Source organism: Kryptolebias marmoratus, linkage group LG16 (genome assembly GCF_001649575.2).
Source record: "Kryptolebias marmoratus isolate JLee-2015 linkage group LG16, ASM164957v2, whole genome shotgun sequence".
In the NCBI taxonomy this organism is placed as follows: domain Eukaryota; kingdom Metazoa; phylum Chordata; class Actinopteri; order Cyprinodontiformes; family Rivulidae; genus Kryptolebias; species Kryptolebias marmoratus.
Genome location: NC_051445.1, coordinates 17,039,000 through 17,061,702, shown reverse-complemented (window position 1 = coordinate 17,061,702; position 22,703 = coordinate 17,039,000). Strand labels below are relative to the sequence as shown.

Below are 22,703 nucleotides of genomic sequence, written 5' to 3'. Positions count from 1 at the left end.
GTGGGGAGAGGTGATGGCGAAAAATAATCACGAAGCGTAACGGTGGCGTACGCTTAGGCATGGAAAAAAAAAGAGTTTAAAGATAGAAGGCCACACACTGAAATCCTGTCTGACTCGTCAGCCTCGTTTAACCACAAACTTTATCAGAAGGGGAAGTAAAGAAAATGGAAATAACCTTATTATTAGTCACTTGTCATGTTCCTCCATACGAACATACGAGTCACGTTCTTAAAGTGTTCCAAAAGCTGCTGGAACCTTTTTACCAAAAACACCAGAGAGCAGATTTTCACTCAGATTTCAAATCAAAAGGTTAAGGACAGCTTCTCATCCGAGGAGCTCTCTCGGTTCAAAAAGCAGAGAGTGTGGAGTTGTAGCTTTTAGAACTGAGAGGTTCTGTAAGCTGGATTCACAGGCCGATTTATTAACGGCCCTCAGATGAGAAGTGAAACGTCTTCAGCTACAGAACAGTCCTGGATGACTGAGAATCAACACCGGCAAACTCAAACTTCAGATTTCAGTCAAGTGTTCTTGTTTTGATTTATTTATTGTGTGTGTAATTTTTCTAAGTTGTAGAATACATTTAATATTGCATTTCAGTGCTTGTTGTTGCTGGTTATATTTCTGTAAGTAAAAATTAATAATCTAAGGGTCACCTACGGGACCCTTAGATTCTTTGTACTATTAGTTGTAATATTTATGTTGCAAGTTTGCTAAAAAGTGCACCTATCAAGGCTACACTTCAGTCTGTTAACGGTCTTATTTCTGGCTGACACTCCTGATTGTAACACAACATCTTAAGACCCAGATTTGTTTGGTTTACAGTTTCACAGTACGGCTTTTTTGAATCCTTTTAAAGAGAGACTGAGGGGTATTTTATGTAGATTAATGTAAAAACTTAGCAATTATCAGTGTGTGGTTCCACTTTGACTTGGCAGTCTGTAGGCCACTTGGCAAACATGTTGTTTTGAATTATGTGTATTTTTTGAGTGAGATCTTTACAAATGAGGTTTATGATTCCTCTTGATTAGAGCTGCACTTTGTATTTAATTAGTCATCAATGCAAATACCAACGTAGGCAGTATCAGCATGGCGAAGGACTTCAATAAATCGCAGACACAAACTGCATTTCAGTGAAATATTTGACTAACAGAGGGACCACCCAGAGTGGCCGAGATGCTAAAAGAGACTGAAAGGGTTGCGATGACAGAACAGAAAGAAAGGAGGGACAAAAAATGTGGATTTATTGCTGCTAATATCTTCATGCTGACAATCAACAATAATATTGTAATTTTGTGTTTTTTTAAATATTATGCAGCAAATCCTTCCCAACATTCAGGCTACATTGAAGTGATGCATAGGTTTAAATACACCACTCTGTTTTCTGTTTCTTACTATTAGACAGTTTCCATAAATTGTTTGCAACAAGTTGTTTTGAGTCTTTTTTGTATTTTGCCCCTCTCATGTCATCCAGCGACAATGACCTTACTGGTGCCTTTCCTGTCTAAAAAAAAAATCTAATTTTAGTTTACGTTTCATTCCTGATGCTGGTAGCCATTTTGAAACTTTGCCTGCTTGAGAGGACAAAATCTAAGAAATTATTTCCTTTTTCTTCTTTAATTCTAGGTTCAACCAGAGTTCAGTTATGTTGTTAAAACACAAAAATCTTTTAGTCTATTAAATAGTTAAGTCTCCCTCAGGGTTCATTGTGTTATCTGTCATTATATAGCACTAATTATTACCATAATTAGGGTGACATTCAGGGCTATCCAAGCTGAAAGAAATGTGTCAAACGGATCAAATTTCCCTGCTGAGTATGCCTTCAGTTACTACAGAACCCACTTCATCGTTGTCATTTGTGGTTTCTTATGTGCTAAATTGGTTTAAAATGATAAGGAAGTTGGGCATGTTTCAGTCGATAATAAAATGTTGAGCTTTGCAGACCACAATCAGAGATGAAACTTGGGAAATTTGAAAGTTTGCCTTTTAAAACCAGTCTTGGATCAGCTCAGGACCCTGCATGTTTGCCTTTGGTTTCCACAAGAACGTGCTACGAAAGTGTTAAACCAGAGAAATCTGAAAGCTCACGATTCTTTTTTTTTTGAAGAAAAAGTCTTTCCTTCTTTTCATGTCTAAACTTTGACTCAATCACCCCCCCATGACTTATTTATTACTAATTAGGCTTATTTTATATAAACTGTGTTCAGTGTTTGCCCTATCAAACACTTTGAGCATCGCACATTTATCGCTGGGATTCGTCTTCGTTTTGTTTCTTTAGGACCAGTAACATTTTGTCTTGTGCTCAATACAACCTTCCTTAGAAATAAAACATAATAAAAAAGCTATTTTTTGATAAGGAAAGTGTCTACAAAGTTCAAAAGAAAGAATCTGATACCCAAAGTTAAAGTGGTTATATACTATATAGATCAGAGGTCCCCAATCCCCGGGCCGCGGACCGGTACCGGTCTGTGGAGCTAAAAAGGTTGGTGAGCGCTGATATAGATGATTAAATAAAGCATTCAGTCAGTTTTATTGGTATCTGTCTCCTTATTGCTACATCATATCCTTGTGAACAGATGAGTATATATTAGAATGAAGGATTTAGTAATCTAACATAACAAACTGTTTATCTTAGGAACATTTTTAGCCAATCTAAGTTTGTTCTTTCTCTGTATTTTGTAATATTGGTAATGTGGACGTTCTCGCCACTATGTGGTTTCATTTAGGTATTTTAGCAGACGAGTTAAAATCATGAATGGAAATTGTATTTTTTTTTTTGTAGAAATGGAAAAAATATGTAAAAATATCTGGCTTGAAAAACATGTAACGGCCTTAGGAAGACGACAGATGTTCCTATTTGTAAACTCTTGTAATTAAAAATACAATAATCATCATAGTCGAGATAAATAGAACAATAAAAACAGTGTTTACAAGAAAATTACCGTTTAAGAAGAAGGAAAAGGAAAAGATAAATCCTTCCTGAACAGGATTAAACCAAAGAGTAGCTTCATTTTAGTGTTTTGTGGCATTCTAGTAGCAGAATATGTTCATTTTCATTTCCTTTCACAAGCTTAAGCTCAGGCTTAATGAGGATTTTGGTATAACATGTTTCCATCTCACAATGTGCAACTAAATCACATCCCACAGGCATTCATCTTCATTATCTCATAGGTCAGGGTCATTGTGACTCACACTGTCTTTGTAGTATAATTGACCCTGTTTCAAGTCATTGATTTGATTCATTTGTTTTTATAATTTCACACAATAGATTTCCAATACGTCTGTCTTCAACCTTGGGGTCAAATGAGCCAATTTAGGTCTTATTCCTTCGTTTTCTTGTTCTAATAATGTAATGCTTCAGCGTGAACCCCTCCTGATTATATTATCTGTTTCGTCTGGTCCTGTGCTGTTGACTCCTGTTTGTAGGAAGACGGGCTGTTTGGTTGGGATGTAGGGAGCTGGTTGGTGCACTGTCTGTTAGTTCAGTCTGGGCATAACCGAATTAGGTTTGTAGGTCAAACCAGCAGTCAGATATGATGACAATAACATTGAAAACCATGTTATAGCAGTAAACAGCTGGGCCTCATCTCTGTTGTATGGCAACATTGAAGCCAGAGTTTTAAAATGAAAATACTTACTGCCTCCTTCCTCTTCAACCAACTCATTTTTACTGACTGTTTAGATTTTAATCTTGGAAAATTAGAGCATGAAGTTTGAAATCAGCGCAGATCAGAGAAGACTGGAAGCTAATATATCACATTGGACAGTTTTTTTTTCTGTCTTCAGGGTGTCTGTCACAGACATTTGCACACATGCAGTTTTTCCTCTCCAACATGAATCCTGCCCTCCACCAACACAGACTTTAGTGCATGTTTGGTTTTTATGTTACGCTTGTAGGAAGGGTTATGAGCACTAAATGTCTTACCTGTTGTAAGCAGCTCTTTTTAAAGTCTTCACTTTGGAGTTCAGGGTGTAGATTTGATCAAATTAACAAGATAAAAGCTGGTCTAAGTGGAGCCAAGAACAAAAACATAATTCACAGCATTTTATAAACCCTTAAATAGGCATCAGTTTTGCATTACCAACAAATATATTATAACATATTATTCTTGTGAAAGGTGCACACCTAGCAATTGCTGCTCCAATTTGCAATTGGAAATAATCATAAACTCTTGTGTAAGTAAGCATGTGAACTCATACCAACATAAACGTTTATAAAATGGTGTTGGCATGAACCACTTTAAATGTTTCTTTTTGGTTAGAGTTGTTTTAAGACAGCAGCGACTCATTTTGGTCTTTCCCCCGCTTGGACCAGCTGTCAGCTTGGAGAAATAACTTTATTTCTCCAAGCTGAGGTCGTTCAAAGAGCTATCTACAGCAGGTAAGATAATAATTGTTCATAACGTTTCAACAGAACCCAACTTTAAGGTCACTGCAAATATCCTAAAGTGCTTGTTTTTTTACTAAGGAAAAACTATTAGGGACCATAATCAATTTTTTTAGGTATACTTTAAAATGTAATAAAATTATCAGTGATTAAAGATGTTTTTGTCACATCTAGGCCTTGTTTTTTTCTAGAGAATAGTTGAATGAACATCCTTTAAATGTAATTGAGTTTTTTTTTCTGTAAAGACAAATAAATAGAAACAAATCTATGTAAATTGTGTACCCATGTGTCTAGCCTTTTCACATCTTTTAGCCTTTGTTATGACACAAATAGGATTTATGCTGTGGGTCCCACATTGCACTTTATGTTGTGTGTTTTTTTTTAAATAAATAATCATTATGTCCTGTTCAGTTGCTGACAAAGAAACTCTGATATACTCTGCATGTTTATTTTGTCAGTTCAGCTGTGATAAGATGAGCCTAATCTTGAGAGGACATTTGCTTAACTGCAGAGTAACAGAGTTTATGATCCAAGTCCCCCCAGATATGTCATTAATGCTCAGCAGTGGCTTTGTGTGTGTGTGTGTGTGTGCGTGTGTTGTTAGTCTCGACTGATGCTATTGAACCACTCCAGAGACGAAACATGGGTAATGCCAACACCAGCCCAAATCAGCTCCGCCTCTTTCCTCTGCCTTTGTCTCTTTCTTATTGGCCTCTTTTATTGTCTTCTTGCCACACGTGGGCATCCATCTCCTCACAAAGCTCTGTACTCCACCATGAGGAGGTTTTTCCACTTCAAAATTTGGGTTGAGTTGTAATATTTACCCTCCTCCCCTGAAGTCTCTTCTCTCCTCCTCCCTTTTGTCCCAGTGGTCTGTACTGTAGTGATATTGTATTTACCCAGACACCTTGGCTCAGCTTCACATTTCTACACACACATGATGATAACACACACCCACCTCCTTCCCTATTGTGTCTAGCTGGCATGCTGATGAATGAAAGAGCCTTTTGTGAATTTGCTTTATCTTTACAAAGAGACACGGGTCTTTTGTTATTTTATTATTTTTTTTTTTAATAAGATGGTCATGAGACTGACCCTGTTGTAGGAGGGAACTCTGTTTTATTTCCAAAATAGTCCACATTTTCTATCCTAAACCTAAAAGCTGACAATATAATCCTGATCAGAGAATACCAATAAATCCATCATTTTGGCATTTTACTGTTTGGTCAGCGACAATGGTGTTATATCAGACTCCATCAGGAGCTCTGCTGGATATTTTAGATGCATACCAGATAATCTGCTACATGAGGTTTTATTTCCTCCCATCTATTTTTATTTTTTATCACTGAACCTTTGTATTATTTTGTTTTGTTGTTTATTATTTTGCACATAAATGCTGACAACTTGTGTTCAAGCTAAAACCTCAACAAGCAGCAAGAGCAGTTAATGCTGAAAAACAAAAAGCAAAGTAATAAAGCATGAAATGTATCCGAATCAGACAGCACATGCCTCAGCTCACTGCAGCTGTGGCCTGATGGAAGCAGCCAATCAAATCTCTCCAGGAAGTACCACTGTCAGCTGCCTTTGTTCCTCTCCGAGCTCATCTCTCCAGCACTAAAACACATAATGATGAGCAGGGCAGTGATAAAGGAAAATTGATGTCTTTTTTTTTTGTCTCAGTGGCTGCCGGCTCATGAGAAGCATATAAACTGCAGATGATGGTTTCATCCATAATGTGAAGAAAGTGGTTTGTGTTTGGGCAATCGGAGGTGGCTTTTCAAAGTAAAATTCATTCATTTTATCGGATTTTGGGTTTTCTTTCCTCTGTTGTTTAATTTTATGTTTTGATGCTGATGCCATCAGTGATCCTACTTAAAGATATAGAGAAATTTTATTTGTTGATCTTACGCTCAAGGGTTTTATTTGTCCTCATTTTCTTGCTTGGGATCATCATGTTTGCTGTTCCAGTTGAACTACGTTGTATTGTGAAGCAATACTACAGACTCACATCGATCCGAGGAACAGAACCGGGCCTCGGCTTCACTGTGAGCTGCTTGACTTTGACGTGGAAGATCGATGTGAAACGAGTGATTTTTCTCTGCCGGAGTTTTCAGTGATTACTGGCTAGCTTTACTGAAGCCAGTTTGGGTTCAGGTTGGCCTCAGAGTAAATCCTACGATAATGATCACTAGTCTGTCTGCTTATAACTGAATCTTCTGGGTGAGTTAGCCTTTTCTTCACAGTAATCTCCATTTAAAAACCATTTCTTTCACTGCATTTAAAGTTATTTTCTAAGTCTATGTTGTGCTATCGGGGATGTTTAGATCATGTTGACAGATTCTGTGGTAATAGTACCATTGGTGTTGAAGTTTAACTGAGCCTCTCATGCAGCACTTATATAAGCATACTCTTTGACAGTAAAAGTGTTCATTTTATGAAAGGGCAGAAATGGCAGCTTTTCTGGGTGAAGTCTATATACAGCTGCAAACATCTGGCTGATGTGGTTTGGATTAAAACAGCTTACTTAGCGTCCACATTCACAGACCAATGAGCAGGACCTGCATCAAACATCATCCAGTGCAAAGATGGTCACGGCTTTTTGTCTGGAAATGACAGAGTATTCTTTGAGAGGAAAGCTGTTTTGTTGATGTTAACACATTTTATTTTTTTTAAATAAAACACAAGCATGAGTGAGGATGGTTGGCTTTGTGTGTGTGTGTATATCTATCTATCTATCTATCTATCTATATATATATATATATATATATATATATATATATATATATTATTTGTTACTGTCTGTGGTTGTTCCTTGTGGACAGTATAAATCTCCTTGAAGGTGTAAACCAGATGGCATCCAATTCACGATAAAGACAGTGGGAGGAAGATTGTATGGAGGGTAAAGAAACTGACCAGTTATTTTCACAAAAATGATTTTTCCTTGCAGTATTGCTTTGAATATTCCGTGTTCCAATTACGTGGCATAAAGTTGAAAATTGAATTCTAAAAAGTGAAGTAAATACCTTTTTTGAGAAGCCATCGTGGTCTGTTTTTAACCATTTGAAATTATCTTTTTCAGAAATAATTTGGAAAATATTGATTTTTAAAAAAGCATATGAGTAGTGGTAGATTATGAAAAAGAAGGTGAATAGTGAAGAGGAAAGGCCAAGGTCTTATGTGATAATAAACTTCCTGCATTGTGTCCACAAAGAGCTGATGTCCATGAGCTCAAACGGGGGGTGAGGGGGGTCATTTAGGCTGCATTGGTTGTAACAAAGATGAATTGGCTTTTAAACACTTCCTTTCCAAAGAGCTTCCCTTTTCCTGATTGGATTTCAATACTGGCTCCTTATCAGTGTAAGAGCACTTGGAATCTATTAAGTCATTTCACTTGCTTTGCTCCTCCGCCTCCCTCTCATTTCCCCACCAGCTCCTTCGGCCTCTCGGTGGTGGTCGTTCTGTTCCTCTCGGTTGTAGCTCCTTGGTGTCTCTCCCTCCTTCTGCAAAGCCCTCACCTCCATTGTGCTGTGCTGACAGTTTATGTTTGCAGCCAGCGCTTCATGATTCATTAGTGTTGGACTCACGTGTGGGTGAAGGACATGCCGACAGTAGTTATGCAATAAAGAGCCCGGCAGCTGTGGAGCAGGGAATCAGGAATATGGCTGATGTATGCTCCTCCCACTGTCATGTCTGTACTTCAAGTACAGTAATTCTACCTCAAGCAGTATAAATACTTAAAGCAGTGATTTACATCTTTTGAAGTGGGGTTCTGTGACAAAATTAATATATTTTCTAGATGGCTTTTTGATTCGAGAAATGGTTTTATTCTGACAGGATTAACGGGTCCAGGAGCAAAGTGGATTGCTGTTGTTTTCAAACTTTTTTTTCAGTGAATCACAAAAATGCCATTTTAGAGACTTTTATGTTGCCAGTCAAAGGTTCAGTGTCCTGTGATGGGCCGGAGAATCGAACTCACGGCTTTTCAATTGGCAGAAAACCTCTAAATCACAGTTGACAGTCAGTAAGGGTTAAGGGTTTAATTTCTTCCTTGCTTATAGTGTGTAAGTAAACAATCTAAAATTTCCTTTCTGTCTAATGGCTAAGATAAATAAACAGGTCTTAAGATTTCTTTTAAAGATATCTAGTGAATCTGTTTCTCTAATATCAATAGATTATAAATCTTTAAGACAGAATCAATAAATGCTGAACCTCTAATCTTCCTACAGGAACTTTGAGGAACCGTTAGTAAACTCGCAGTAGATGATTGAAATGTTCAGCTGTATGTATGATTTCAAAGAGAGTTGGAAGGCTAACTTGGTTCTTGGCCATCAGAGGTTGATCTGGAGGAATTAGGAGCTTTTTAAAATCTATTCTAAGAGCAGCAAGAAGCCAGTGAAAGCAGCTAAAACTGGACGAATATGTTCCCCCTTCTCAGAGATTTTGTCTAGTGTCGTTGTAGAATGTTAATACTTATCAAACTTCTTTATAGGAATGTTGTCAGTCAGAATTGTGTGTGGAGTTGCAGCACATATGGCCTTAAAAACTATATAATCAAATCTTTAGAAATATTCAGGTTTCTTGAGCTGAATTCTCAGTTGATGATTCAATTAAACTTTTGAACTACAGCAGTGCAGTAATCGGACATTTGAACTTGTTCAAAAAGTTTTACAAACTCCAGGCGAAGTTGTAATGACGTCTTGGATTTCTCGTCAGTTATTCATCCTTCCATGTTCCCTCTTTAGATGCATGACTGCCCCGTTGCACTCTCCCAGTGCAGCACTCTCTCCATCTGCCCTTTTCTTTTTTTTAAATGGACCGAGGCATTACACCCTGTGACCCCCCCGCCCTCCCGTTCATGTCCCTCTCCAGCTTCCCTCCTACCTCCCTCTGTCTCTGCCTACTGTCTTAAGTGGATTTAGGCCTTGAGCCTTCCCATCAGTCAGTGATTTCACAGTGACCAGCACTGCACCCTCAGCTCCACTCAGCCGAGCAGATGGCAGCAGCAACGGAGCATGTGTACGAGACCGGACAGGGCATCTGCCCTTACACTTTCTGTTACTGTAATACACACACACACACACACATGCACAGACTGGTGGATCACATGCAAACTAAGTGCCACAAGCCCTAGACCACCATTTGTCGTCTTGGTCTGCAGCCCAAGCAACACCAAAACATACACAAACACACAGGCACACATGCAGAATACACACTTTAGCTAGACTATGTGGACCAGAATGATTTACTTGTCAAAACGCTACTCTGATTTGTCAAAAATGGAGAATTGATGTGGTCTCAGGCTCTGAGCTCTGATAAAATTAATGTAGCATTCCTTGAAGGAAAATGTACCACGAGCCGCCTTGCATGCCTAAATTTTTAAACAAAGGTGTCATGTGATCTGTTAGCTCTCGGAGTACCTGTTGGGGATGAGTTTCAGCTACTACCACACCAAATTTTAGCTCGACATCTGTAAAACTGACAGAGTTATAGTCATTTTTGTGTATCTTTCCCCCAATTTCTTTTTATCCATATGTGCTTAGTCATGTGTGCACACATGTTGAGTTGCTATGGTAACAGCTGGCCCACATTACATTACATGAATTTGTGAATAAAAATCATCTGTCAATGTGATGGACATTCAGACATGAAAGCAACACAAAGCAGAGGCGAGCGAGGCTCGGGAATGTCAATGAGTTTTCACAACCTGAACAAAAACAAAAACAAAAAACCCCAGAAGGAAACGTTCTCGTTGGATCAGAGTCAGACTAAATCTCTGCAGGAACCAAAGAAAAACACAGAGCAGGGTTTTCATCTGCAGACATTCAGCTGGGGCAGCACTCAGCCACAGGAAATCTGACCTCTACAAAGATACTTTTATTCATGCTTAAACATGTTCCACAGAGCGTTTATGCTTCATCGGCTGCGGCTAAAGAAGAGGAGCTGGTTGTCTGTCAGTTGAAAGGCTGGCGGTTTGAACACACACACACGTTAAAGTAAGCTTTGGGCAGGACACTGAACCACAAGTTGCCCTCATTCTGTTGGTCTTTGAGTGTGAATACCACAGAAGTGCAGTTAATAAAAACAGTATTTATGAGCTTCTTTTCACTGGCTAAATGGCACTCTTTACGGGGAGTAAACATGTAACTAAATGTCTGAACCGAGCTTCTTGTTCTCTTTAAATCAAACTTATTAGTGAGAGAAAACTCTAATTAGCTGTAAATTACCATTCCCATTTGTAGTATTTCACCAAGCTCATCTAGGTTTTTATGTGAAGTTAAATATCTTCATGTGGCGCCCTGTCATCATCGCCATCCCTGCAAGCACGTTGCATGTAAGAGCTACAGAGCAGAGCTGAGATGGAGTGACCGAGGGGGGGGGGGACGAGGGGACCAGTGGTGACTCTTGCTCTTTAGAAGAGGTTATCTTTGGCCACACAGGCCTGCCTGTCTGTCTCCATCACATCACAACACGCGAGCGCTGCCTGTGGAGCTGAGCCACGCAGGGGCTGGAAAGCACCGTCATCCTTTTCAGCTCTTGTCTCTCATCCTTCTGTTTCTTCTTTCACAGCTTCAAAAAAGAAGGCGACAGTTTCTAGACTTTTTTGTTTTTTAATCCTTGTGTCTCTTATGCTCTGTCTTTACCTTGTTTTTTCCTGTTCTTTCTTTCTTCCCTTCAGCAGGCCATACTTTATCTGAGATCTGATCCTTTTTGTGCCTTTTTTGTACTTTCAAAGGATCCATTCATATATATATATATATATATAAATCAGGTTAAGTTCAGCCAGGAGTTGGAATTTAATGGTACAGCCTGAAGCAGTATGTGTAATTCAGTTGTAAAAATCATTAAAGCAGTAGTTCATATCTTCAGAAGTGAGGTCCAGTGGAAAGGTTATGAACTAATAATATCTTACCTGTTGTAGATGGCCCTTTGAACGACCTCAGTTTGAAGAAATAAAGTTTAAACCTGAACAGATTAATGAGCTGACGGCCAATCAGATCAGAGCTCAGACCAAAGTGGATTCTTTGTTTTTTAAAATGACTACAGATTAAAATTTAAATTTTACATTACTTGGTTATTTATTTATTACACGGTGGCAGAAGCAGCTAGCTGTAGCACTTCCAGCACAGCCCTGCTTGGAGCAGCTGTTCGCTCGTCACTCCATAAAAAGTTAAACGTGAATCCTTCACACTGAGGTCGTTCAAAAAAACGATCTCCAACGAGTTATTAAATGTTCACAAGCTTTACACAGAACCCCACTCAAAAAGATCTGAACCGTCCCTTTACCTGAACTATGGATTAGTCCTGAAATGTAAAGATAGTTTGAGGGCACTGTTGAAACCTTTGTTACGAGCTGAGCCCTCAAAGGGTTTTTTTTTTCTGGAAAAGTTGGCAGTATCCCTCTGACTGTTTAAAGGTCAGCCTTTAGTGGGTTCTTATATCTTCTGACAGCACAAAATCCACTGTCACAGCCTTTATTTTTCAAATATCTTCTTTTTAAGGTCAGGCTTTTTTGTTTTATTGCTCATGTTGCTCTGGATTAGTGTATGATATTTAGATTATCCGCAGCTTTAAGAAGGCGTCTTACCATTTGTATGCTGATGACATTCAACTGTACTTATCCTAATATGACTCAGAATTACACAAGTTAGCAGACTTTAATTGTGTTTCCTATATTAAGGCCTGGCTAGCTAAAAACTGTCTTCACTCAAACTTTAGCAAGACTGAATCCCTGATTATTGCTCCTGAACAGAAAGTTCCTTTGATCAGGCGACACCTCGGTTCTCTGGGCTCCTCTTCTCAGCCCCGCCTCAGGAACCTCGGTGTTCAGTTTGACCCGTCACTGTCTCTGGACAAACATTCAGGACTTCTGGTAAAAAGTTGCTTTTATCATTTGAGAATTATTTCTAAATTAAGGGCATTGTTATCCACGCTTTTAATTTCTTCTCCTTTAGATTGCAGTTCCCTTTTTACTTGTTTAAAACAAATCTGTCGTCGCTCGTCTCCAGTTGGTTCAGAACGCTGCTGCGAGGCTTTTAACAGGAACTAACAGAGGTCACACATTACACCGGATCTACCTCCTCCGCAGTGGCTACCTGTCAAATTTTAGTCTTTACTTTTAGACCTTTAAATGGACAGGGACACCCCCCCCCTGAAATGTTGATTCCTTATTCTCCAGCTAGCACCCTTTGGTCTTCAGACCTGAATCTCCTGAAGGTCCCTAAGACCCGGTTTAAAACTCGGGGTNTGTTTAAAACAAATCTGTCGTCGCTCGTCTCCAGTTGGTTCAGAACGCTGCTGCGAGGCTTTTAACAGGAACTAACAGAGGTCACACATTACACCGTCTACATTGGCTACATGTCAAATTTAGAATTAATTCTAGTCTTGACTTTTAGAGCTTTAAATGGACAGCCCCAATACATCACTGAAATGTTGATTCCTTATTCTCCAGCTAGCACCCTTTGGTCTTCAGACCTGAATCTCCTGAAGGTCCCTAAGACCCGGTTTAAAACTCGGGGTGGACCTGTCCTCTCAGGCCGTGGAACGCCCTGCCCCTATCTTTTTATGTGTCTGTCTCTGTTGATTCCTTTAAAAAGCAGCTTAAGACCTTTTTATTCAGACAAGCTTTTAGTTAAATGTTCTTCTTACTGTTTTTTATCAGCTGTTCTTCCTGTTTTAGTTTTATATGAAGCCTGTATCTGTGTTTCTGTATAGCACTTTGTGATTTTATTCATGAAAGGTGCTATATAAATAAAGTTTACTTACTTACTGTAGTACAAACTAATTGTCTGTAGCGCTGAAGTCTTTAGAATTCAACATTTGTGTCTTTTTAACACGGTTGAGTTTATTTCATTAAACCAGCTGAGGGAACATAAAGGCTGCTTGTTTGGGTCTAGATGCCACATTTAGGTATTACAGCTCTGCCTCTGTGGGATTTGACTTTTTGAAGCAGGAATCTCTTTTCTCCTCGTCTCTTTGCATCCTGACAGAGACGCTCCCCGACGTCTGTACACCTCTGAGTCGGCGTGACTCTTCCCTGTGGTCCTTGTCATTTTCCTGTTGTTGAAGCCGGAGAATCATCTGCTTCCTGCAGCTCACTCGTTATTCTCTCTGTTCTCCCTCAGGCTCTGGCTTCTCACCGGGCCTACCTCCTAACGGCACGCATTCCCACCAAGGTAAGACCTGAGAGACTTTCAGATTTCAAAATACATGTTTATGTAGATTGTGCCTTTTTTTTTAATTTATTTACCCGAGCGCTCTCTAGAAAGTGTCTAAATCAAGACACAGATGTTTTTAATTTCCTTTTTTTTGTCTACTGCTCTGTTTAAGCTCTAATTTGTATTTAATGCAACATAAAACCTGACATTTCAGAGGTTTATAACTCCAGTAGTCAGTCTTTACTAAAACAGTCCGACGTGTATATCAGCTAACTGTGTTTGCCTTTAGCTAAAACACCTGCTTTTTAAAGAGCTGTGTGGTTTCCAGTTAATAGGATTCCCTACAGAGATGGGTTAATTTTACCTCCAGTGTTTAACCCACAGGTTGTGTGTGTGTGTGTGTGTGTGTGTGTGTGTATTTAGCTGCATCTGTGGGTTATCATTTGACTTGGAGGAATTGCTTAATAAAGAATTAAACCTGCTTTATAACCTCTGTTTACAGCATGTCTGAGCCTCTCTGTTTGCACTGTTTCTAGATGTTTTTTTTTTTTTTTAGTTTTTAATCCGTCTTCTCTCTGGAGACAAGTTTTACTTTTTTATTCAACTTTTATCTCTTTCTCGGCTCAGTCAGATTGCAACCACAGATGACCTTTGCTCCCTTTTTCTTCCCCTAAAGCAATTAGTTCAACTTTCTCTCTCAGCAGTCCTCGTTTATTCAGTTCTTGGCTCGTCTTTTTCCCTTTCCCTTCCCTTTTTTTTTAGTTTTCATCACCTGCTCGAAACTGTTAAAAGTGCAGAATCAACCAAATAAATATTAGTGTCTAGTTCCTGTTGTATGTAGGTGGGAGTGCATTTAATTTTTCAGTCAGGGATACAAAATGAAAGTTCAGTGTAATGGTTTTATCAGCTTGTTTTGCACAGCCAGTAAAGGAAAATTCAACATATAGTCAGTTAACACTGTTAGAAGAAAAAACACAAAATTTCTGCTTTACGGAAGATTTTATTGTTATTATTCTCTTGTAAAAGTAGATTGTAGTGCGCAGTGTTTAATCAGTCAAATGATAGGACTTTATTTGTATGAAACTTGCACGTAGAAACGTCTGTAAGGACAGTAATCTGTAGCCTGAAGCTTCAGTGTTAAATCTTCATGTTGCCAAAGATGAAAACTCTCGGTTTACTCTGTGCTGTGTATTTCCAGCTGAAATGCGCCTGTAGCTCTTTTATCCACTTCTTAGTGGGTTTTCCTGTGTGCGTCTCTCCGATTGATGGTTCTCTGTTCTTGTGAAGCTGCAGGGTTGAACTGTCTGTCAGTGTCTCCTCCACGCCTGCTGTTTCACACACAAACAAATCCATTCAGAGCTCCTTTTCTTTGGTTTTATCATGGCCTCTTGTTGTCATCTCTGTCCTGTAGAACATGCTTTAATTAGGTTTTTATTTAAGTATAATTTTGCCTTTTGTTTAATGACAAAAGTTGGAAAATGACCTAATTCTACTATGGTCAACATCAGCCTGCATAATCTTGGGTTCAGAAGGTTTAAAAATCAGTCTTTTTTCCATTAAACAATAATATGTGCCATCAAATACACGATAATACAGCAACATAAAGGAAAGCGGCTGAAACTGACAGATGGACAGTTAACGACTGAATGAACAATCCGTTAACAGCATTTGGTTTCTCCTTACACCTCCCAGCACGACACCTGAGCCACCGGTTAGCTCAGATTTATCACCACATCAACTTAAATCAGTTTAAGCACTGAGATAAATAACATTCACTGACCTTTACCAAGTTGTGCCTTTCTGCTGTTGGCTTTATGGTTAGTCGGGGTGTCGATATTAAAAACTACAGAAATGGCTCCTGTTCCTTACGTGCTGAGCAGAATGTGCGTCAGAACTGACATTAAGGGACAGATTTGCCAAACCAGGCGAGGTAGCGTGTGATCAGAAACCAGTGGGAGGGTTCAGATGTGCTGATGGACTAATCATATTCTGCAGATTTAAGACCCAGCTACAGCAGCTCATGTAAACAAAGAACTGTGCAGTGGACAGACACTTACAGTACCGTCAACGCAGACACAACTGATGTCTGTGAGGGACTTTAATTCATGTATTACATTATAGCAGGTACATTATTTGGTCAAAATACACAAACAAACCAGCTGAGCTTCTGCTCTTGTCAATTAAATTGCAATAACACATATATATATTTGATTAAATATACATTTTCTAGGTAAATGTATGTTTTTTTTTTTATTATTTCTGTGTTTACATAATCTGGTACAAAATTATTATTATTATTATTATTATTATTAGCTATTTATCTACTCTACAGTTTTGTAAGATTAGTTTTTTTTATGTTACAGTTTCACTATTTCACTATAGATGGGTGTGTGGGTATTTACTCTATTTCATATTTAATTCCTGTAGTGTCTAAACTGATGAATAACTTAAGCTCTGCTGAAACACACACACACACACACACACACACACACACACAGTAGCAGGCTTCTGCTTCTCCCTTCCCTCCTCTCAGATCCGAGTGGAGCCTCAGAGAGTCGGCTCCCACCTGGCACAGTCTGGCCCCGCTGCCTCGCCTGCCCTCAGGCGCTCCACTCTGTGTATCTGGGAAAGCAAGAGGCAGAGCAAAACTCTGCTCATTATGTTGTAGGCATTTAGACACACAGGATTCCCAACACGCAGAAAAAGAATTTATTTTTTCCCCCCTTTTTTTAGGCGGGAGATGAGCCATGGCTTTTTTTTTTTCTTTGTTTGTTTTCTTTGTCCTGAAATGTCCTCCTCAAACACAAATAGTGTAAGTGTGATGAAAATATCGCTTCTTTAAATGAAGAAACGACACTTTTGGTTTACAGGTATTTTATTTCAGTGTTTGTATATAGCAGCTGCAGGTTACCCAAGGTTAAAATCAAACGGTGACAGATGGTCTGCTTAGGAAAAAAAAAGGGTTTAACAATAAGTCTTTTTTGTGCATACTGCAGCCACAAGAAGACCAGGAACATACATGACAAACCTGACAACTAAGAAAAGTATTTTGTCCATATCTGCTATATGTTCATGCATTTCTTGTAAAGGGAGTGAATTATGATCCACTCTCAGAGATACGGTATCCTCTACCAGAAATATTGTCCTGTAATAATCATTCAATAACTCTTTAATCATCTCTTAGGAAGACGTTGTTCTGTATCACAATATAACTTTACTGCAACTTTTGTGTTTGTTTTGTAGGTGGAACACAACTTTAATTATCTGGAGATCCAGGGAATTGCCTGCAACAAGCCAACACAGGTGCTGAATGTTATGTGGTCTAAAAGGGCAAAATACTGCAGAAAAAGCTGTACATTTTACATACGTTTATTCTCTTTCCAACTGAAAGCAAAAACTGGATTCTGTGACTGGAAGTTGGTCACAAACTTGTTCCTCCTTAAATATGAACCTAAAGCTGATAGCGATGCTAAAGTCAGCAGCTAAGCTAACCTTAGTGTAGTTTTGAAAAAAAGACAAATGGAAAATTTACAGTCAGTTACAGTTTTTTTTTTTTTTTAAAGTTTAATTTAAACTCAAACCCAAAAGAGCTTGTAAAATAACTGAAATCCTGTTTTAACATGTGGGAAACAAGGCATTTGTCATTTCTGTTTTTAACTTATTATTTAAAAAAAAAAGAAATACTTCTGCATCTTCAGACTTGCATAAGAATCACCGGTTTAAATGGTGTCAGATGTTTTACATATCTTTAAAAAAAACGAGGAGCTAAGAATGATGACTGGTTTGAGTTTTGAGTAGATGTTACAAGGTTAGAAATAAAAAAAAATGCTGCATGGTGTAAAAGCAGGACGCCAGATGAGCAAACTCTGATCCCTGAAAACTCATTAAAGTACTTTGTTTTCATATAGGACTTAGGTTTGAAACTGCAAACTTTGACCCCTATCAGTTTTAGCACCTCTTGCCCGTTAATTCATTTTGCTGGTTTGTTTAAACAGCTCCAGCTGCTGAAGCTCTGTGAACATCGGTCATCAAATCGTTATCAGGAGCAGCTTCTTTAGGGTGCGTAAACGTCCACCTGAAGCTGCTACCTATTAGTTTTTCCAGCGCATCATTAGGCGTCACCATGCTGCGCTTTCATCGTCCCTCATTGACTCATTTCTAAGCTGTTTTATCATTTTAAAGTTCTTTCACTTGTTTCAGCTTCAGGATTTGGTAGTGGCTCGTGATTCCTGTGACAGGCCAATTCATCCTGATGGATGTTTGTTTCACACTGTGCTTAAAGCCGCCCTCCCCTCTGTCGAAGTCTGCATCTGGAGTCACAACAGCTTCTTTATCTGAAACAAGATAAGATGGACAAATCCAAAAACATAGCCTAACAAAAATCTAAATGCTGTTCTAATCCTGAAAAACTCATTAATATAAGATGTAGTAGGAAAAAAAATGGGCTGAGCCCCTAAAGGCTGCCTGCCAGTCAGCTGAATCAATGTACAAAATATTATAATTTGTCTCCGGCCGTCCTGCAGCTGAACCCCCGTGTGGCTCATCTTGAGTGATGTAAGTCCTCTTAATGTCCTGACTGAAGGTCTCCTGTGCTCCACGCAGGATTATGTTAATTTTGGCCCACAGAGGAAGCATGTGTCTCCATATATGAGCGTTTTGCATAATTGCAGTGATTACTAAATTGGTTAGCCATTTTTTGGTTAATGGTATTAAATCATTCAGCCTTTGCTTTCCCGTTGTGGATAATTGTGTAAGTTACTGAGAAAATATAATAGCAAAGTGGATTTGCTTTTAGATGGATCTGAAACAACATATTGAAGGATTAAAGAGGGTCTGAAAACTTTCCATTAGCATTTTAACTTGAAAATGTAGGATATAAATCAGAGGAGGGAGCTAAAAAAAAATAAAAGACATTTAAACACTCAATGTATTCATATCCAAATCAATATTAAAATCTGACTACAGTTATATAAACAAAGCAGACATGTTGCTTTATTAGCTCAGAAACAACATTTTATGTTGATTCAGGTGTTTGTTGCTTCACTGACAGCTGTATGGATCAGTAATATTGTTTGTTTTTTAACGTTTTCAGCTGTTCATAGAGTACGAGCGCGGCTCATTCTTTCTGAAGCTGCCCTCCACTGAAGAGGTTAATGAGGTGGTCGCTCACATCGGAAACTGTCTGCTCAGGATATGTCCTGGTTTACCCCCGAGGTACGGCCTTTTGTATTTGTCTGACAAAGATATGGTGTCTTTGTGAGTTTATTACTTTTAAATTAACCATCCGCGTTAAAAGATATGCCTCCAGTCTGTGCAAGTCTAAGCACACTATATTTTAAATACAATTTATTTATTTTTTGGTGTGTGTGTGTGTCTGCTTTAGGCAAGTGTTTCCAACCTGCAGCTCTTCGGTCCCACTGCAGTGACTCTTTTTAGCTTTAACTAAAATAGAAATAATTAATATTTATATTCACCACAACAGAAAAGTCTAATTCAAGCTGGAGGGGTGTTTTTTTGTCCAATTTTACGCAAAAACGTGACTCAAATGTCTGTGACAAAATGATGCTAAAAACACAAGAAACAAAGGTACTGATCAGTCCAGGCTGGTCGTTTGTTAGCCTGTTAACCACCTCATTAACTCCAGCTTCCAGTTTCCTCTGAAATTCAGCAGAAATTAAAACATTTTTAACATGTTTGAGGCAAACTGCTGAAGGGGAAAACTGTCGTTGAAACTGGGCGTTCTACGAAACGTGGCATGTCATTCTGCTGATGAGAACTAAGAAGGAAAAGATTGCATTTGGGAAAACAAAAAGGTTTAATTAAATGAATGTCTCAACCTTTATTATAAGAAATTGTCAAACAAATATCCAACAAACTGTCTTAATGTTTATCTTCACTCTAATGACTTATTAGGATGCAAATGTATTCTTTATTATCAAGAGTGGTTACTTATATATTTATTTTTTACAAGTATTTAGTCAGACTTCACATGGTCTTGTATAGTTCAGTGTTTAAATTTTATCAGCAAGAATTTCTTTTCTTGTCCCAACATGTGACGCTGCCAGAATGTCAATGATTCATTAGATTTATTTAATAATGAAAAAGCAATATTTTTATATGTAATATTTTTAAAATATTTACTGAGTTATCTTTACTATCTTTACAAAGTATGTCCTGAGGCTCGGGGTGAGTTTTATTTAGTGAGAGAAGGAGCAGAAATGATTCTTTTGATTGTGAAGGCTGAAGACTGCTGGTCTAAGGAAACCTGTTCATGCTGCAGTAGTGGTGTAAATGATTGTTTTCTTGAAAACAGGAGCCATAATTTTAACTGTAAATGCAGAAATGTATGAAATAGTTTTGTAAACAGGGTAAAGTTGAACATGAATTAATTCTGTTTGTTTAGTTGTTTCGAATGGAAAAATCTTGCTGCTTGTTTTCAGCTTTTAACGGGAATGAAGGCAATCTTATAAGGTTGAAATCATCCCTAAGACAAAATGTTTTCACCGTTTTTTTTTTTTAATTTTAGTAAAGTGATGAAGAAGCTCTCCATGGAGCCTCCAGACCGGCTGACCTCTCTGCAGACTCTGTGGGACAACAACAAGCCGGCTGAACCTGGACCCTGTGGTAGGAGCCAGTAACTTTACTCTGATTACTGGCTGCCTCTTTGGCTATTTGTTCTTGTTTTTGTTTTGTTTTTTTGACTGTGCGTCTCTGTGTGTAGGTGGGTTCTCTCAGATGTACAGATGTGTGTGTGACTGGTTGGGGCTGCCTTACAGGGAAGAAGTGCAGTGGGTGAGAAATATTTCCGTTCTCTGGTGACGTTTCACAGCAGACCTGTCCATCAGTGCTGTCTGCTGGCTACATAAAAGTTACTTTATGTAGAATTATTTGTGTCCTCTTCAGGACGTTGACACAATCTACTTGACACAAGACACAAGAGAACTCAACCTGCAGGACTTCAGCCATCTTGAAAACAGGTGGGGGATTTCTTTAATATTAACACAAACTCGTATAAAAATCTACAGGGTTACATTATTGATGTTACATAATTTATCTCCTCATGTGTCTTCAGGGATCTGGTAGCCATAATAGCAGTCCTGGAGTTTAACCAGTGGTTCACCAAGCTCTCTACCAAGGATTACAAACTGGTTAGTACCTCCTACTTACAAATATTAACTATCCAGAGGGTTTGGCACTTTATTTCATTCCATTTTTCCTTATCTAATTTATAATTTTATTGGATAAAACAAATAAAATATGTGACTGTTATATGTCACAGATTTTATAACATCTGAAAGTTAGTTGGGTTTTTTCTGCTTTCTTACTGTGACAGTGGTGCAGTAGTTTCTGCAGTGTCTCCTTTTGGCCTGTAAAAAGGTTTTTTTGTTTGTTTTTTAACAAATATATTATCATAGCTTTAATTTGGACAACATAAATGTTAACACGCGTTTACGAACAATCCCTTCAGGTAATTTAGAAATGATGTTGCCTTATTTTTCTCCTCTAGTGATTATAACCACCAACCGTTTTGGTCAACAGACGGAGCATTGCTGCTGCAAAGATAACAGCTAATGCAAGTGTAATTATTTTCCTGATTCAGCTACAATCAGATGTATTGGACAAATAAACACGTCCTCCGTTAAACTGCAGGCTGACATGTGACCTTATTGTTACCATAGTGGAGAAATAGATTTACAGTAGAAACAAGTTAATTATGCTGCAACATCTCTACCAAGCGTTCACATAAGGAAGAAATGTTGTTTTTTTTTTATGCGGTTTGGAAGTAGCTCCTAATTATTTGGAAGTATTTATATCTCGGTTGAATGATGGCTTTTGTTCCGAGTTAATTAAGATGCTTTCCATTGCTCATTGTTTGAGGCGCTTGATAAAATCTGGAGTTTCTGTGTATTATTTTTACACGTTTGTTATTTTTATCCTGGTCCTTCAGTGCGTTTCCTTTATCTGTCCGAGGTCGGTACAGTCACCTCCTCAGCGTCCTCACCTGACTGTGTGTATGGGTAAATCTATCCGCATTCACAAAATATTTATCTCCTTTTTCGGTCTCCCCCTTCCAGTCTTTTGGCTGACGATCAGTCCGGTGTTCTCGTGTGATAAGACTTCTAATCCAAACCAGACAAAGGGGCTCAATGTCTTATGCTGCCCCCCCCCCCTCCTCTCTCCACCCCACCCCTCGGCCCCCTTCAGCACCCCCATTACCCACTCTGCATCTCAAGGCTTCTCTCGGTCTCGCAAATTACCACACGCAGCTTCCTCTGTCCGAACAATTACCTCACATCTCCATCACAGACGCTTCCTTTTGTATGAAAATGTTAAAAACCAGTCAACATGCTGTATCCTGGTTCGGGAACCATTTGTTCCTGCAGGAGGCTGTGCAGTCCAGTCCAGTGTGGATTTTTATGTATTTTTTTAAGATACGGAGTGATGAAATTCCATTTTTTAGGTTTAGTTTTCCCAGAACAGTAAGTTTCTGATGAACACATAAATACACTGAATGCTTACCATGAATATCTACATACATTAAAAAGTGGCATGAATCCAACAGGGATGTTAGTTTTTTGTGAATATGCCTCTGTCATGGATGACATCTTTATTTGAAAACGGTACAAACAAAACTTTAAAAAGACACTCATCTCACATGTGATAAGATCAATAAAGTCATGATTACCTGCTCTCAGTTTAAATGACACTAGCAATACTTAGTGCCAAAGTTTCAAACAACAAACTTAAATGATCCGTCAGTGCTCGGAGTGTGCATTTGGAATGACTCTCAGCTTCTACCACACCAAAATATAGCTCAATATCTGTAAAATTGTCTGAGTTACAGCCATTTTTGGGTTTGCTAAGGTTAATTAGCCATGGCAGCCAGTGGGTTGACTCCAGAAGTTTATCAGTTGTAGATGTATGTCCAATTATTACTTTCTGAGAGGTTTAATGAAATCCATTCAGTGGTTCATGAGATATTTTGCTAACAGACAGACACAGGCAATTACATGTTCCCTTTCAGTCGATTCACTCGGTACAACATATGTACTATGGGATATCACGCTCCCGCGTGTCCTGGCTGAAGACACCTTTAATCACGCCTTTAGGCAAATGACGTGATGACGTGATGACGACAAGTGACAGCCCCCGCCTGCACTATG

General features: G+C 38.6%; 1 protein-coding gene across 3 annotated transcripts in view; it reads left to right on the top strand.

Moving 5' to 3' along the window:
* LOC108232298 (F-actin-uncapping protein LRRC16A) overlaps positions 1 to 22,703 on the top strand; it is a 74,315-nt gene that overhangs the window by 9,935 nt on the left and 41,677 nt on the right. For all 3 annotated transcript variants that reach the window (XM_017410007.3, XM_017410009.3, XM_017410008.3), the window contains exons 3-9: positions 13,507 to 13,557; positions 16,783 to 16,842; positions 18,632 to 18,753; positions 20,066 to 20,163; positions 20,261 to 20,331; positions 20,443 to 20,516; positions 20,612 to 20,687. In XM_017410007.3, coding sequence (XP_017265496.1) covers positions 13,507 to 13,557; positions 16,783 to 16,842; positions 18,632 to 18,753; positions 20,066 to 20,163; positions 20,261 to 20,331; positions 20,443 to 20,516; positions 20,612 to 20,687 — 552 coding nt within the window. The remainder of the gene's footprint in view (positions 1 to 13,506; positions 13,558 to 16,782; positions 16,843 to 18,631; positions 18,754 to 20,065; positions 20,164 to 20,260; positions 20,332 to 20,442; positions 20,517 to 20,611; positions 20,688 to 22,703) is intronic.